The sequence below is a fragment of the Mycotypha africana genome, assembly GCF_025528875.1.
Source record: "Mycotypha africana strain NRRL 2978 chromosome Unknown BDF20scaffold_7, whole genome shotgun sequence".
In the NCBI taxonomy this organism is placed as follows: domain Eukaryota; kingdom Fungi; phylum Mucoromycota; class Mucoromycetes; order Mucorales; family Mycotyphaceae; genus Mycotypha; species Mycotypha africana.
In genome coordinates, this window is record NW_026515731.1 from 1,841,849 (window position 1) to 1,858,521 (window position 16,673).

At 39.9% G+C, this 16,673-nt stretch overlaps 4 protein-coding genes across 4 annotated transcripts; 3 read left to right on the forward strand and 1 right to left on the reverse strand.

Moving 5' to 3' along the window:
- Positions 1–555: 555 nt before the first annotated feature.
- Positions 556–771, forward strand: BDF20DRAFT_822540 (uncharacterized protein; the record flags this gene model as incomplete). The annotated part of the gene is made up of 1 exon (XM_053077708.1): positions 556–771. A coding segment is annotated over one exon (216 nt), but the record flags the coding sequence as incomplete, so codon positions are not given.
- Positions 772–840: 69 nt separating this feature from the next.
- On the forward strand, positions 841–1,401 carry BDF20DRAFT_821858 (uncharacterized protein; the record flags this gene model as incomplete). The annotated part of the gene is made up of 1 exon (XM_053077647.1): positions 841–1,401. One exon carries the CDS (start codon positions 841–843, stop codon positions 1,399–1,401), a length of 561 nt encoding a protein of 186 aa, XP_052935237.1.
- Positions 1,402–11,274: 9,873 nt separating this feature from the next.
- On the forward strand, positions 11,275–14,799 carry BDF20DRAFT_823068 (P-loop containing nucleoside triphosphate hydrolase protein; the record flags this gene model as incomplete). Its single annotated transcript, XM_053077767.1, has 8 exons — positions 11,275–11,458; positions 11,574–11,772; positions 11,859–12,124; positions 12,202–12,451; positions 12,525–14,005; positions 14,087–14,205; positions 14,282–14,376; positions 14,442–14,799. 8 exons carry the CDS (start codon positions 11,275–11,277, stop codon positions 14,797–14,799), a joined length of 2,952 nt encoding a protein of 983 aa, XP_052935238.1.
- Positions 14,800–15,320: 521 nt separating this feature from the next.
- BDF20DRAFT_914620 (uncharacterized protein) lies at positions 15,321–16,530 on the reverse strand (the record flags this gene model as incomplete). Its single annotated transcript, XM_053084209.1, has 4 exons — positions 15,321–15,420; positions 15,502–15,592; positions 15,682–16,239; positions 16,347–16,530. 4 exons carry the CDS (start codon positions 16,528–16,530, stop codon positions 15,321–15,323), a joined length of 933 nt encoding a protein of 310 aa, XP_052935239.1.
- Positions 16,531–16,673: the final 143 nt, after the last annotated feature.

A 16,673-nucleotide genomic window follows, 5' to 3' on the forward strand; every position in this document is an offset into this window, starting at 1 on the left:
AACAGAGCGCAGCTTTTCATGAATTACTACATTATTAAGGACCATAATTTAACTGTTCAGGAATACATTTATGAACAAAACTTTTGGTACTGCATCCATAAGCTAGTCTTGGGCCAAAAAATTACCAACAAAGCCTACATTAACCACACTGTGGCTCTAACGTTCGATGACGTTGCTACTGACGAACCATCAATTTTATCCCCCTTCAAGGATCAAAAATCAAAGGTTATAGTGATGCTATGGCGGCTGCATGCGAGAGTATAGCAACCACTTACATGAACCACATAGTGGAAAACTTCACTAAACGTATCAGATATTACTTGTATTGAGCATTGAAGCCTACTTTCCAGGTAAAATGTTTGACTTTATACTTTCATAGAGAAGATTTTAATTGCCCAATTCATTGTCAAATAATAGGAAACGAAGAACGGACTCATTGACTCATATTGCCTTCCTAAAATTTTGAATGATATGGATACTTGTAAATGGTTAGAGGAGGTTGATATAACAAAACAACCCGAAGTCGATGCAACAGGCCAATCATTGATGGAAAAGATGCCATCAACTCCAACAATCGAAAATATCACAGCAGCACCATCAACATTTCTACCACCTTTGGCGTTCATGCTGCAGTTGATCGAAACGAAAGCCCTTACCGCTGGTCCGAATGACAAAAAACCCAAATTATTCTCATTAACTCCCACTGTGTCATTCAAATGGAAGCATGTCAGCATCAATGAAAAGGCCCTATGCTGTTTGTCTAGACAGTCCATTGGCAACGGGTCCTATGCTAATAATCTCGAAATCTTCTTTATGTTTTTAATTTTGCAAAGTTCGGATATGAAACCTAAGAAGAAATCTACACTTTGCTTTCTGAACCTAATAACATTAACAAACATTTGTTGCTCAAATAGCCTACAAGACCTTATAGAAGCTCCAGCCAACTCTAATGACATACTCAATTGTGTAATCCACACAGATGGCTTTGCTGTCACTTTCCTATTTGTCAGGGCCAAGAAAAAAAACAGTGACATACCTTTGCTTACACTTGAAGAGTTCACTCGCGATGAAATTGAACGGTACTTCGTACCATTTACTGTGGATGCTGGTCGCAGTCAAATATTCACTGCTGCTGTAGGCTACGACAGCGTTCATCATCAAGTTCGTTCATATAGCAAAGAGGAACGAGCCAACATTGCTGGTTACATCAGGCGCGCAAAGATAGTCGACAACAAGAAAAATATAACCGGCTTAAATGACATCGAATCGGAGATGCCAACCAGCAAAACGGTTCACTCGGATGGGCAATATTTACTCTACCTCTCATACGTTTTGCAACATCTCCAGGCTCTTCATGACTTCTATGGCTTTATAATTTTAATAATTACCAAGGCCGCCTAAGAGCCAATGAGGAGATAACCAATATGCTAATTGATTGAGGATAGAAATATAACATAAGGAAGCAGAAAAAGACCAACAAGAACAAACGTAGAAAAAGAAAGCGTCCAAAAGGACAAAAAACAGTAAGAAGCAAGGTAAGGGCAGATAAAGTTGCGAAAGCGCGACCGCGGAAAGAGTCACAGGGGGTGTCACAGAAGAAGGCAAATAAACCGCAAAGCGCAAGCCAAAGGTGAGTCATAGACACCTGTACCTCGGCTATGCATTTATGCCATTCACTCCCTCTGATTGTTTTCGGTGACGGTATGCGTAACAGAGATTCTGTCCGATATAAAGGGCATTCATCCGGGGTCACGGGAAAGTTATATCGTACTTTGCTGAGAAGACAGCGCTGCTTCCCTGCTGCGGTGGTGGACATCAACGAGTTCAAAACCTCAACGGTGCGTCCCAAATTGCCAAATGAAGTGCCCTTCTCTAGAAGTAACGTCATTTTCGTAGGTTTGTAACAATTGTAATGGTGTCGAAATGGAAGAGATACGAATTGCGGACGGCTCCAGCGTCTATGGTACCAAGGCCTGCAAAACCTGTAGTATAATATGGCAAAGAGACGTCAATGCGGCTAAAAATATGCTTACTATAGCAAATTCCGTATGGGAACACAATGAAATTTTCTCTCGCCATCGCCATAACGAAAATGTTGCTGCAGGTTTTAAACCGACGGCTTAAGGGTTTCTACGCGTTCAGGTAAGTTTATATTGTGAAATTTCTCACTGTACATTTCTGAGGCTTTATTAACTGTTGCTTGACATTACTACATACTCAAACAGGGTAGGTATTCTGTGCTTTGGCACAGTATATTTACCTTGTTTGAGTAATAATAGTTTGCACATTTGGCATTGATTTTTTTTTTGTAGATTATTTTATTTAAAAAATAATAAATTAGTCACACATCGCTGAGGGGTGGGTCATGGAGAGTAAAAGAAGATTTCTATGACAAGTAAATTAGTCGAAAGCAGCCGCTTCCCGCAAGAGCTGCGAGGAAGACAGGCTCAAAGAAATTATGTTGTGTGCTTTACTAGAGACGGATGAGGGATGAAAAGGAATATCATGGAATATCATTCGAAAGAATGACGTCCAGATAGCCCAATGGATACTGAAGCAGACGGTGAAAAATCGAGATTGCTCGGATGAAGGTAGTGATGGTGGCGGGTGTAATCTTAGGGCGGCAGAGATGCTTTTAGGATCAAAGCCGAAGGATGGGAAATATACCGCGAGGCCTTCTTGCCATATCTGCCAACGTGAAGGGCAACTGGTTGTGAAATGTTCGAACATATCAATATCATGATTACAAAGTCTGCAGGTAGCAGATGAAACTATCCCTGCGGCTTGTAAGACTGATAAGCATGGTAACACATTTGGCATTGAGCATTTTGACAGAAAAGGTATGATCCCAAAACAACACTTTTCATCCAAAATAGTTTTTTAAATTAGTCTGAATTTTTATTGTAATACAGTCTCAATTTTAAAGCCATTTCGTGCGAAAGTCAAGCGAAAAAATAGTACGGATTAATCGTTAAGCTCTCTTCCGTGTATTTTGTTTTTCAACTAAATCCACCAATCAAATCGCGACATACCCCTCCTAACCCGTAACCACTTTTGCCAACACCATCTCAACCCATTTGACAATGAGTGTTGCATCCTCATCTTCTGAGGCTACCTGGGCAACTGTAACTGCTCGGAAAAGCGCCAGCCGTATCCCGGCGCCATTAAAAAAGGTTCATGATGGCCAACGTGAACGTTTCGTTGCTAAGCTGCTTTACGAGGCACCTGACGTGGCTGCTTATTTGCGTTCACAGCAAATCACGTCGATCGTCCACTCAACTCTTACGAGTGGGTCGGTTATCTTCAAGTTTCCTTCTAAAATTTTTGATCATTATACCGACGCGTATAGATTGATCACTGATCAGCTTGGCCCTGTCCTTGGGGGATTTAATCCTATCTCTTTACGTAGTACACGTCCCCTTTCCGATTTAATTATTGCAACAAAGTTCAAGTCCGATGATGCCAACACCAAAGCCATTTCGCATGGCGTAACTGTTGAGCATGTCACCTACAAAGCCAGCCGCTTCGTAGATAAGGTTGATACCACTTTCACGCGTGTCAACCTCACCCTCTTTCAATTTTAGGATGAAGCAACCTTGATAAGTAAGCTTAAGAAATCTATGGCCATTTATGGCAAGGTGTGCCAGATCAAGATGCTTACCAATCGAGGTTTCTTTGAGAGCGAACTTTCCATCTTGCTTGACACCAGCGGTAGAGATGACGATGACCCTTCCCCCGTACAACCATTGGACCTTAAACTGTTCTTGTCTGAATGGGATACGTTAGCCCCTGCCTCCTGTCTGCTACTACTGTCGCCAAGCCGGGCACGTTCGTAAAGACTGTCCTGCTTTGCAAAATTTGACCTGCTATAAATGTCATCGCAAGGGTCATATTCGCCGAAATTGCCGCATGGCAGACGTCCCCGTTCCTGTTTTAAACGTTAATGAGCAAAGTGATACTGACGCCATTGCCGAATATGAAGTCCTGAGTGAACTCACCCATAAAGAACGCCCCACCGATAGCCCTACACATTCCTCTACCATCAATGATGAGTCTGGCCTTATCATCCCGAAAAAGGCAAAACGATATGCTACCCGATCAACGACCGCTAAGGCTTCTGTAGATCATACTTTGTCTCCATTCAATACACCCACTGGTACTGCCGGCTCAAAATATGCCAGTATCACTGTTGCTGCCAGTATGGCTCTGGACGAGCCTGCAACACCTGCGCCTTCCGATGCCAACACTAGTTCGGCAACTACACCCCTTCATAGTCGTTTAACTCCTGCTCACACCGATGATATGGATCTGATAATAGATGCGGATACCACTCCTCCCAATATAGTCATGACCGCCCAGGAGGGCAATGAATAATCGACCAATACGCGTCGCATCCTTAAATGCTCGCAGCATTTTCAAGGATGCTAACAAATATACCCAGAAACAATATATATCCCATTTACGTTCCCCTGCTTTGTCTGTTGACATTTTATGTCTCCAAGAAGTATCCGCATATCATTCACAAGACCACCTCACAATCGATCAAATCAAATATTTCCATTCCTTCCTCTTTCCCCAGTGTGCAATCCTACTCTCTAAGTATTGTGCCATTATCTGTTTAAACCCGACGTTATTGTTAACAGATGAAATTGTCACTTTCGATGAACGCTGTTTACAAGCGACCATCATCGATACAGTTACCCGTAATTTTATATGCTCTATAACTAATATTTACGTTCCAGCAACTACCCATGATAGAATGCCTTTCCTCGCCTCCTTGATGTCACAACCGTTTTTTACAAAGGAGGCTCCAGATGTCAGCTTTATTGTTGGCGATTTTAATATGTCGCTAGCTTCTCTATCAACCACTTCAACCAATCCTAGTTTTCATGAATGGTATCGTCACCTCACTCATTATTATGATAACTGCTTCTCTGCAAGCATTCCTACTTTCCAGCGTGGTGTCACTCGCAGTACCATCGATTATTTCTTCTGTCACCGAAGTATTACCCTACGAGTCCTTAACAGAACTCAACGGTACCTACCTAGCGCTTGGACAGACCATGTCCTCATGATGGCTGACCTGTCACCCGATCGTTTGGACGTAGGACCCGGGGTATGGCGCTTCAACCCTTTGCTGCTGTCTAACGATATATTTGTGGATTTATTAAAGACTGCCCTCATTGAGTTCTTTGAAGTCCGTAATAATATCACCTCCAACCCACAAAGTACCTGGGAGGCTCTAAAACAAATATTAAAACACATTGCAGACCTATTCTCCCATGGATCTACTGCTAAAAGGCAGACAACCATTGCCGAACTTCAACACCAACGGGAAGCCCTGCTTTCCTTAAATAAGCCAGCATTCAATATAACCAACAGACAAGTGTCGCTTATTGAACAGAAACTAGACAAATTGCAGGAAGAATCCGCGCAGCAACATCTTTTACGGTCAGCCACTCGATGGCATGAGAAAGGAGAGCGCAATAATAGATACTTTTACAGGGTTATCAAAGAAAGACAAGCACAACGAACGATTCACTCTTTAAAAAGTGGTCAAGATGGCCCTGTCTTAACTAGTACTAATGCTATCCTTGAGGAAGCTCATATGTTCTATAGCAACCTTTATCGCCCTGTCGGCAGTTCAAACGTTACTCGATAATGTTCCGCAGGCGATTGGTCTTACAAACGCTCAACAGAATGATCTTACAGCACCGCCCACGTCAGAAGAACTTATTTCTATAGTTAACCACTTGCCCTCACAAAAAAGTCCTCGGTTAGATGGCATACCGTATGAGGTTTACCGCCATCTGCTTTCCTGGAACATTCCGAGCTTTAAGCAACTCTTCCTTCAAGTGTATGCTGACGCCTTTGAAAATATTTTCCCAGCCACCTGGAAACAAACTCGGATGGTCTTACTGTACAAAAAGGGAGATCCTGAACTCTTACAGAACTGGCGGCCTCTATCGATGATCAACACTGATGCGAAGATTTTCACAAAACTATTAGCTAATAGGTTCAATGTCGTTTTACCACAGCTGATTAATCGCTATCAGACTGGCTTTTTACCGCACCGACTAATCTCGGATAATGGGTGGGTTAACCAAATACTAATGTCACATTATAGCCATTGTGGTATGTCTTACCCTGCTGTTGCTGTCCTCCTTGATCAAGAAAAAGCATATGACCGAGTACATCCTACCTACCTTCAGATGGTTATGAAGCATTTCGGCTTTCCTGCTTCCCTCGTATCTTGTTTATCTAGCCTATTTTTTGACACAGAAATATCCCTTCACATCGATGGATGGTTAAGTGCTCCCGTTCGCCAACAACGTGGCCTTCGGCAGGGAGACCCCTTATCACCACTGTTGTTCAATTTAGCTTTCGAACCCTTACTACGTACCATTTTGTCGAGCTCTGACATCAAAGGCGTTTCACTGCTCTCAACCTCCGCCTCCTCTAGTCGATATGGACAACTTCTAGCTCGCAGTCTGAGTGTCCGTTTTGAACCACAGCCTTTGTTTGACTGGCAAGACACCCCTCGTTTCAAATTATTGAGCTATGCGGATGATTTAGAGGTTTTCTTGACCACACCTACGGAATGGCGTGTCTTGAAAGACCTCCTTACAGTTTATGGTAACGCTAGTAATGCCCGTGTCAATTTGACAAAAACAGAAATTGTTTCCCTCTCTGGTCATCCGCATACGGCATGGCTCCATATTGCTAATCAGGAATCTGTAACCTTTCATACAGCTGAAAGTCCATCTGCTGCCAAATATCTTGGCTATCCTCTTTTCTCAACCAATGCTCAACTAAAACACTATCTAGCTTCCCTTGAACTGAAAATAGTCCGTCACTGTAACCTCCTGAAACAACGGGGATTGTCTGTCCGAGGTGCCTCACTAGTTGCTAATTCCTTGATACTTAGTAAGTTATGGCATCTCCTGCGTGTTGTAGTTGTTTCGGTGGACTGGCTTGATAAGCTTCGTAGCATTGTCCGGTCTTTTGTGGTTCCTTTCTGGCCTGCTCCATCGTGGGAGCGCTTGTGCTCACCTAAACGTTTTGGTGGTTTAGGCTTAGTGGATCTGCACCGACAACAATTAGCTCTTCATCTTGTGTATGTTCAGCGTCTTCTACAGCCCCCTTCATCAACCGATTTTGTCTCCCCATTACTGGCACATTGTATCCAAGTGTACACCGGTCAGTTGTCCTTACTACCATGGATTTTATCGACTGCCACTTATCGTTCATCATTTCGCTTCCTTCCGAATATGCTCCACCTATGTTCTCTGCTGATGAAACTTCCTTCATCATCTCTTTCCTCCTCATGGCATGGCCGCTGAATTGCTGATTTGCCCCTTCGTAGTGCCTTACAGCGTTCCCCTTCGTTTGTAGGCCCCTTACCCGTGGATCTCAATAGCCTCCCACGGCATTTAATCGTCTCTACTGTTCTCCTTTGGTCTTCGATAACTAACTGCTTCTACACGCTAGGGTATACGTATTTTCAGGACTATCCGAAACTGAAAAGGATACCTAGTTTGCTTTCCCAAGGTGTAATACAATGGCTTCCTTTTATTCAAAACCGATTGATTGATGTCCGGGCCCCTCCTACGGCTGCTGCTCCTACGCCCACTTCACGATGGCCTAATGTATCTTACAGCACCTTATGGTTGCCTGATATGTCCCAGTGGCGTGTACCTTCTGGTTCTCAGAACAATACCACCATTTTAAAGCTTTCGCTTGGTATGCTACGGCTATACTGGCATCCTGATTATTCCGTTTTTAGTGACCCTCCTCGGATTCCTCAAGTGTTTCCTTTATGGTATCGGCCTCCGGCTCAATGGAAACGGTTCTGGTCACTCTCAATCCCTCATGCAGTGCTAACTCCATGGTGGCGTTTATGGCATAATTGCATTGGGTACAGAGCTTGGCTGTTTTCCATCAATCCTGTCATAGCTGACTCCCCTCTTTGCCACCATTGCAGAGACTCCCCTGAGGATGGTTTTCATTTTTTCGTTGGTTGTCCACCTAAATGGCAATTTTGGATCACGGCACTGGAGGAAAATAGAATTATCTCTTTTCCTGCCACACCTACTGGCATTTGGCATATATTGTTAACACTTTGTTCCCGTTAGGTTAGATAATTCTCCTCTGCCTGACCACACAATCGTTCAGGTTAGTTTGATACTTTTAAGTATCTGGAAATATCATTGGCGCTGCCATTTTGATTGCATCTCTTGGTCCCTAGCAGGAGTTCGTACAGTCTACCAAGACGAGGTTCGATTCAGAACACTCAATACGAGCTCGTAGTATATTTAATGGTTTCTTTGTCGTAGTTTTTATGTATGCCTTTTCTTCACTTCTTTTATTGCCACTTATCAAAATATAATTTATTGTCCGTATAGTCGCTTTTAATAAAGTACGTGAATTAAATACAAAAAAAAAAATAGTACGGATTCTCATCTTTAAAAATTCGATGACGTCGAGACTCTGCCTAACGCCTTTTTTTCTTGCCTCTTTGCATACTGGTACAAATTTCTTCTTGCACTTATACAAAAAGCAATGTAGGAATCTCTCAAGCAAACCACTGGTTCTTGAGAGTAGAAGACCTTCGGCTTCGTCCTTAGTGAAAATCAGTTGGCTCATAGATCGTTACTATCTGCCTTAAGACTGCATGAGTAGCGTAAATACTGTGGGGGGCAGTTTTTTACCAATCGAAGTACTGCAAGGTATGGTACTATTTGTAACAAACTTATTTCCGATTATACTAATTTCTTCCTTATGACCAACCTTGTTTTAGAAGAATCATTTTATTCGTGTCTCCCCCATAGTATTGTAGGAATCTCTCAAGCAAACCACTGGTTCTTGAGAGTAGAAGACCTTCGGCTTCGTCCTTAGTGAAAATCAGTTGGCTCATAGATCGTTACTATCTGCCTTAAGACTGCATGAGTAGCGTAAATACTGTGGGGGGCAGTTTTTTACCAATCGAAGTACTGCAAGGTATGGTACTATTTGTAACAAACTTATTTCCGATTATACTAATTTCTTCCTTATGACCAACCTTGTTTTAAAAGAATCATTTTATTCGTGTCTCCCCCATAGTATTGTAGGAATCTCTCAAGCAAACCACTGGTTCTTGAGAGTAGAAGACCTTCGGCTTCGTCCTTAGTGAAAATCAGTTGGCTCATAGATCGTTACTATCTGCCTTAAGACTGCATGAGTAGCGTAAATACTGTGGGGGGCAGTTTTTTACCAATCGAAGTACTGCAAGGTATGGTACTATTTGTAACAAACTTATTTCCGATTATACTAATTTCTTCCTTATGACCAACCTTGTTTTAGAAGAATCATTTTATTCGTGTCTCCCCCATAGTATTGTAGGAATCTCTCAAGCAAACCACTGGTTCTTGAGAGTAGAAGACCTTCGGCTTCGTCCTTAGTGAAAATCAGTTGGCTCATAGATCGTTACTATCTGCCTTAAGACTGCATGAGTAGCGTAAATACTGTGGGGGGCAGTTTTTTACCAATCGAAGTACTGCAAGGTATGGTACTATTTGTAACAAACTTATTTCCGATTATACTAATTTCTTCCTTATGACCAACCTTGTTTTAGAAGAATCATTTTATTCGTGTCTCCCCCATAGTATTGTAGGAATCTCTCAAGCAAACCACTGGTTCTTGAGAGTAGAAGACCTTCGGCTTCGTCCTTAGTGAAAATCAGTTGGCTCATAGATCGTTACTATCTGCCTTAAGACTGCATGAGTAGCGTAAATACTGTGGCGGGGCAGTTTTTTACCAACTGAATTGTTGCAAATTTACTCTGCTCACACATAATCATGTGATGTGTGGTAACTATTGCATCTGTACGTGTTTTGGCATTGGAAATAAAGGTAATATATCATGATATCGGTCAATCGCTGTATGGTTGTTTGAATAAAACGATATCTGGAAGAAGTTTTCAATATTTAATCCCACAAAAAAATAGAAGTATCGTTTAGAGATTGATTGAAATTAATAATTTTTTGTACCAAAGGAAAAATGGTGGAAGACAAGCAAAGATCTGCACAGCTGTTCTCACTTTTTGATGTGCTAATCCAGGTGGTTAGTCTATGTGAGCAAGGACATGCTAGGAAATTTATTATAATTCATTATGATAATGTGATGGATAGGTATCTATTAATGTCAAAATTATATATTAATGAACTCTCAAGCAACTTTTAGTGAAGACAAAAAATATATCATTTTTAAGTCAACTTTCGAGGACAAAATTTCTAGACATCAAGGGGCAATCATTTTTGGCTTAGTGCTATTATATTCGCACCACCTTTACTAGTACAATTATTCCAAGACTGACTACCTTCTTCTTCCTCTTCCTGTGATAGAACGTAATTCTTCCTCAACCTCAAGTTAAAAGTGTTTTATCGATACAACATAATTATGAATCTGCTTCAAGCAGTTTAAATAAGTTTTGATATCTTGTGTCCACTGGGTTTTGAAAAGTTTAAACAAATTTACGATGTGTTAGCAATAAAGGATTGCTGATTTCTACAAAAAAATAAAATAAATAAAATAAAGGATTGCAGAATCAGGAAGTTAGTAAGAATGATTCTCTATGAATTACATGACTTCAGTAAGTGATTACTCTGAATACCAATCGTAGTGTTCATTCTAATTGCTTTCAAACTATTAGTCACAATCAAGAGATCGACAAAATATTATGGAAACTGTGCCAGCACAATGTTGTGAATTATTGTGTTAACAATTGATGCTTCACTAAGCTTTTAAAACGTCCATTTATTATATTGGGGAGATTTTGCGTAGGAATCTCACCATTTATTTGCGAGCCTATCTGTAATGCTTATTTAGCAGCTAATAATACTTGATGATAACAGTATAATATACTCATATGCAACGCTTTATGTCACTTGTGGTTGAAACAACTAAAACACTTTTTCTTTTGCTATTTTTACCTATTTCATTCATTTAGTATGATACTGTATTTAGTGACGTGAGCAACATTATCAACAGCCAGCAAATCAAATCCAAAATCGGTTTAAAATATTTTTTTGGCTTCCTCCTGCCTATGTATCTAATCAGCGGGAAAAAGCAGCTCGAATTTTTTTTTTCTTACTCTTGCGTACTTTGCGACTGCGTGTTGGCTTCTTTTCTTTTCTGGATATTTGGCCATTGCTCGATCTTTTTTTTTTTTTTTTTTTTTTTAACATACTTTTAACGCGATTTCACCTTTTATTGCATCAGCTAACCATATAAAGAATGGATGATTCACTTTATGACGAATTTGGTAATTATCTCGGTCCAGATCTTGAGGATGAAGAGGACTTAGAAGAAGAAATTGAGGAGGAAGAAGAAAGGGAGGAAGAACACCTTTCAGATGCAATGGAAGAAGACCAAGCAGAAGTAGAAGAAGAAGAAGAAGAAGCCTCTATGCAAGTTGACAGTAAGTCTCAACACAAACGTTTATGAAGCTTCCAATTGTTGCCGATCTACTATTTACTAACCTTTTTGGTATTTTTCACAAAAAACAACGCGGTGTGCCCTTCTTCATTTTGCAGCTATTCCCGCTAATCAAATAGTACTACACGAAGACAAAAAATATTACCCTTCAGCTGATGAAGTATATGGTGAAGAGGTAGAAACTTTAGTTCAAGAAGAAGATACACAGCCTCTGTCCGAACCGATTATTGCACCTATCAAAGTGAGAAAGTTCAATGTCACTGAAACAGATCTACCCACAACTCATTACAGCAAAGAGTAAAGTTATACAATGAATTGAATATATATTTTATGAGCCAATGATTACATATACTCAAAGACATCATTTCCCCTTATTTGAGTAGATTCATGGCAGATTTAATGAATCACCCGAACCTTGTTAGAAATATTGCCATTGTAGGCCATTTACACCATGGCAAGACGTCCTTTGTCGATATGCTTATTTCAGAAACACATGATATCCCTATTAACGTGGATCAACCTGAGCGTTATACTGATACACATATATTGGAGCGGGAAAGAGGGCTCTCATTGAAGAGTATGCCAGTCAGTTTAGTCATGCAAGATATCAGAGAAAAGTCTTATTTGCTCAATATTCTGGATACACCAGGTACAAATGAAATAGCTGTAACTCAGGAGGAAAAGAGAAATGCCTAACTTATGCTGATTCTGTTATTTATATTGTAGGACATACAAACTTTATTGATGAAGTTGTTGCAGCAACACGTTTAGCTGATGGTGTTGTTATTATTGTCGATGTGGTAGAAGGTGTTATGGTCAACACCGAACAAATTATTAAACATTGTGTCCGTGAAGGGCTTGCAATGACTTTGGTCGTGAATAAAGTAGATCGTTTAATCCTGGAATTGAAGATACCACCAGCCGATGCCTATTTTAAGTTACGCCATACCATTGAAGAAGTGAACACAATCATCCGGTAGATATTAAAAAGGAATATTTGTAAGGAATTGATATATAAGGCGTTCTAACTCACCTTTTCTTGTATCTAGTTCTGTTCCTGGCGGAGAAAATGTTCGACTTTCACCTGAATTAGGCAATGTATGCTTCGCTTCTAGCCAAACGGCTTGGGTTTTCTCACTTAAATCATTTGCTAAACTCTATGCTGATTCCTATGAAGCTGATATTGATGTCAATGATTTTGCCAAACGTCTTTGGGGCGACGTCTATTTTAATCCGGAACGTGGATCTTTCCACCGTAAATCGCAGGATGGCTCACTCAAACGCACATTTGTTCACTTTATTCTTGAACCGCTCTATAAGATTTATGCTCAAGTGATTGGCGAGGATAAAGAAACATTGAAAAGCACACTCAGAACGTTGAGCATTCAGTTGAAAGCGAAGGATTACGATTTAAATGTGAAGCCATTGCTACATTTGGTGTTATCACAATTCTTTGGCCTATCAAATGCTTTCACGGACATGGTAGCCAATCATATTCCTTCACCTAAAGAAAATGCAGCCAACAAAGTAGAGAGATTATACACGGGCCCAATAGACACAGATACAGCGAAAGCGATGATACAGTGTAATGCGGACGGTCCACTTATGATTCATGTCACCAAACTGTACAACAATGAATTTAGTACTGAATTTTATGCATTTGGTAGAGTCTTCAGCGGTAGTATAAAAGCTGGACAGATTGTACGTGTTTTGGGTGAAGGATACTCGATTGATGATGAGGAGGATATGACAATGCAGAAGGTGGAAAATACATGGATATATGAATCTCGGTATCGCGTTGAAGTTGAGGGCGTTCCCGCTGGTGGTTGGGTCCTCATGAGTGGTGTCGATAGTTCCATCATCAAAACGGCTACCATTGTGGAACAAAAATCGAAAGAAGATGCTTATATCTTCAAGCCTTTACGTTTTCCTACTGCTGCTACACTTAAAGTTGCCATTGAACCTGTCAATCCATCTGAACTTCCCAAGATGTTGGATGGTCTACGTAAAATCAATAAGAGCTATTCTATCGTCACTACCAAAGTGGAAGAATCTGGTGAGCATATTGTTTTAGGTACTGGTGAACTGTATTTGGATTGTGTTTTGCATGATCTTCGTCGCATGTATGCCGAAATAGAACTGAAAGTTTCGGACCCAGTCGTGCGATTTTGCGAAACTGTTGTGGAGACGTCAGCATTGAAGTGTTTTGCCGAAACACCCAACAAGAAGAATAAACTCACCTTTATTGCCGAACCATTAGAAAAAGAAATTGCACAAGAGATAGAAAATGGAGATATCAGCATGAAATGGCCCAAGGGAAAATTAGGCAAACATTTAGAAACAAAGCACGGATGGGATGTTCTGGCATCCCGCTCTGTGTGGGCATTTGGACCTGACAATATGGGACCTAATTTACTCATGGATGATACACTACCTTCGGAAGTGGATAAAAAACTATTGTATTCTGTTAAAGATTCAATTCGACAAGGTTTCCAATGGGGCACAAGAGAAGGCCCGCTTTGTGACGAACGTAAGGGCACAGTTAAAATGCGTTTTGTATACTATTGATTACAGCGATGACTGATATAATGCTGTAACTACTCTTTTATAGCTATTCGTAATGTCAAGTTCAAAATTTTAGATGCTTCTCTGGCGAATGAACCCATATATAGAGGCGGTGGCCAAATTATTCCCACTGCTCGTCGTGTTTGCTATTCATCTTTCTTGACTGTAAGTGAAGGACATTTAAAGAACGAGTAGAATTATCGTTCTAACTGCACGGTATATTGTTGCATTATTTCTGTAGGCTACACCTCGTTTAATGGAACCTGTATACTACGTAGAAATTCAAGCACCAGCTGATTGTGTCTCTGCAGTTTATGCCGTCTTGCAACGACGAAGGTAAAAGACTCGTAGCATAGATATTCCGCTTAATTGTTTATTTACTTTTTTTTCTCGCATAATAGAGGTCATGTGACTCAAGATATTCCTAAGGCTGGCTCACCACTATATACAGTCAAGGCATACATCCCTGTGATTGACTCTTGCGGTTTTGAAACTGATCTCAGAACACATACAGAAGGACAAGCATTTTGTCAACAAATCTTCGATCATTGGCAAATTGTGCCAGGTGATCCTTTGGATACAAATCTTATTCTTCGACCTTTAGAAACCAGCACAGGCAATTACTTAGCTAGAGACTTTATGGTGAAAACAAGAAGAAGAAAGGGCCTTTCGGAGGATGTTAGTATAAATAAGTATTTCGATGACCCCATGTTATTAGCATTAGCTCAAACAGATGTTTTGGGTGGCATTTATGAGTAGAAAGGAAACCACGAGTCTTGTATTAAAATTAAAATTCAACAGTTACATATTATCTTTGTATTACTTTGATCTAATCGCTTCTGTTATTCACATTTCTTACGATTTTTCAATAAATGAAAAAGAAAACCCCAATATATACAGCTGATCTTCTATTTGTAGATTCTGACGATATAAGTTTAATTTCTAGAAATGTAGATGTCTGGTTATGATTTTAAACGGTATATTTTGTGCCGACATGCGGTAAGAGAGTGTCAACAAGTATATGTCTTAAAAAGGGCTTAATGAAATTATAAAACGTTCTGACCCAATGACGTGAGATGAACTATTAAAGAATAGATATAGTGAAGTAAAATATGTAGGGGAGCACATAGAAATGATAAGGTAAGGGGTCAGGAATAGGGTTGTTGATTAGCTTGTATAGACAGACAAAGGGCATATACACAGAAGTTTCAGTAAGAAGTATTTTGTGACGAAAAATGTATATCGTAAAGGTCATCGTTGATGGATTGTTTAAGATTAACTCAAGTTGAAAACGCGTTGTTTTGGTGATTGCTTATGTTTACAAATGTTTGATTATTGGTAGCTGTAATTGTTCCCATATCACTTTGTCTTTGTAGAATGCTGTTAACAGGTGCGAGTTTGTAAAAGAAAGGTAAGTTACACGTATACTCCAAAATTACCATATAATACATGTTGAACTACCTTCTCAATTGATTGTTTTCTTGAAGTAAACGTTCTAATTCAGCCATTATCGTAATTTGAGTATATTTCAAGTGTTGTATATGTTGAACAGCTACACAAGATTAGAGACAAAAAGGGCGTGGGGCGAAAAAGTGTAAATAAAGAGCATAGCTAATCTGCAATGTGCTTGAGAATGCTTACTTCTATGCAGCAATGCCACTTTACTCATTTTCTTATTCAAGCAACTCGGTAGCTCATTTCTTAAGTCGTCAAATCCATCTTTAATTTGTGCGCGACGTTTCTGTTCTGATTGAATATGTATTTGTCTTTTCCACTCACTGTTGTAACTGTCTTTTGCTGTCTGATTGTAAATAGTAGAAGAGGGAAGTATTAAGCCTTTCTTCCTCGTTAACTTTACAGGCTGATTTAATGTTGAAGTATGGCAATGAGAGTTATTATTACTGTTGAACGCGTTTAATTGCTGCTTTTGTGCTGAAAATGAAAGATCGTGCATGTGATAGCCATTAAAAGAGAAGGATGAACGTTGTATTTGTTGTTGAGACGCGGATGAATAAGTGGCTTGAGTGGTAGCATTATTAGATTGTGATCGAGCAGTGGTAGAGATTAAAAATTTTGTGGGTGAAAGGGAAGGAGAAGGATAATAAGGTGGCCTACTATTGTCGCTAAAATGATGATTATTTGCGGTACTAGGCTGTTGTGTCTGTAAATGTTCAGGTTGTTCAAGTATTGTACTGAACTCTGAAAGAAAAAGGTGATCTATTGGAGAAGTATCTATTGAGGCTGAAATGAAGAGCTTTTTGATTATTACAGCATATAACCGAAGATACCTAAGCATTCATACATACCTTGTTGGTTTTGTTTTTTTCGGGAAGCAAATGCATTAGTCTCATTATCCGTAATTTCATAATATGACATAAAATCAAACGGTATGAGTCTGGATAAAAGCTCAGGACCACTAGCTCCGTTATTGTCAAACTGAAAAGTAGGTGGTTGATGATTATGAATGGGATTAAAATGTTCTTTGGACATGAGTCTCACGAGTTTTAATATATATTGTGTGTTAAGTAAAACGACTGCAAGAAATGAAGGAATAGTTCTAGAATGAAGATACCTAATATGAACGAGATGGTAAAGAAGAAAATTGGAGAAGTATAAAGAAAAAAAAGAAAAAA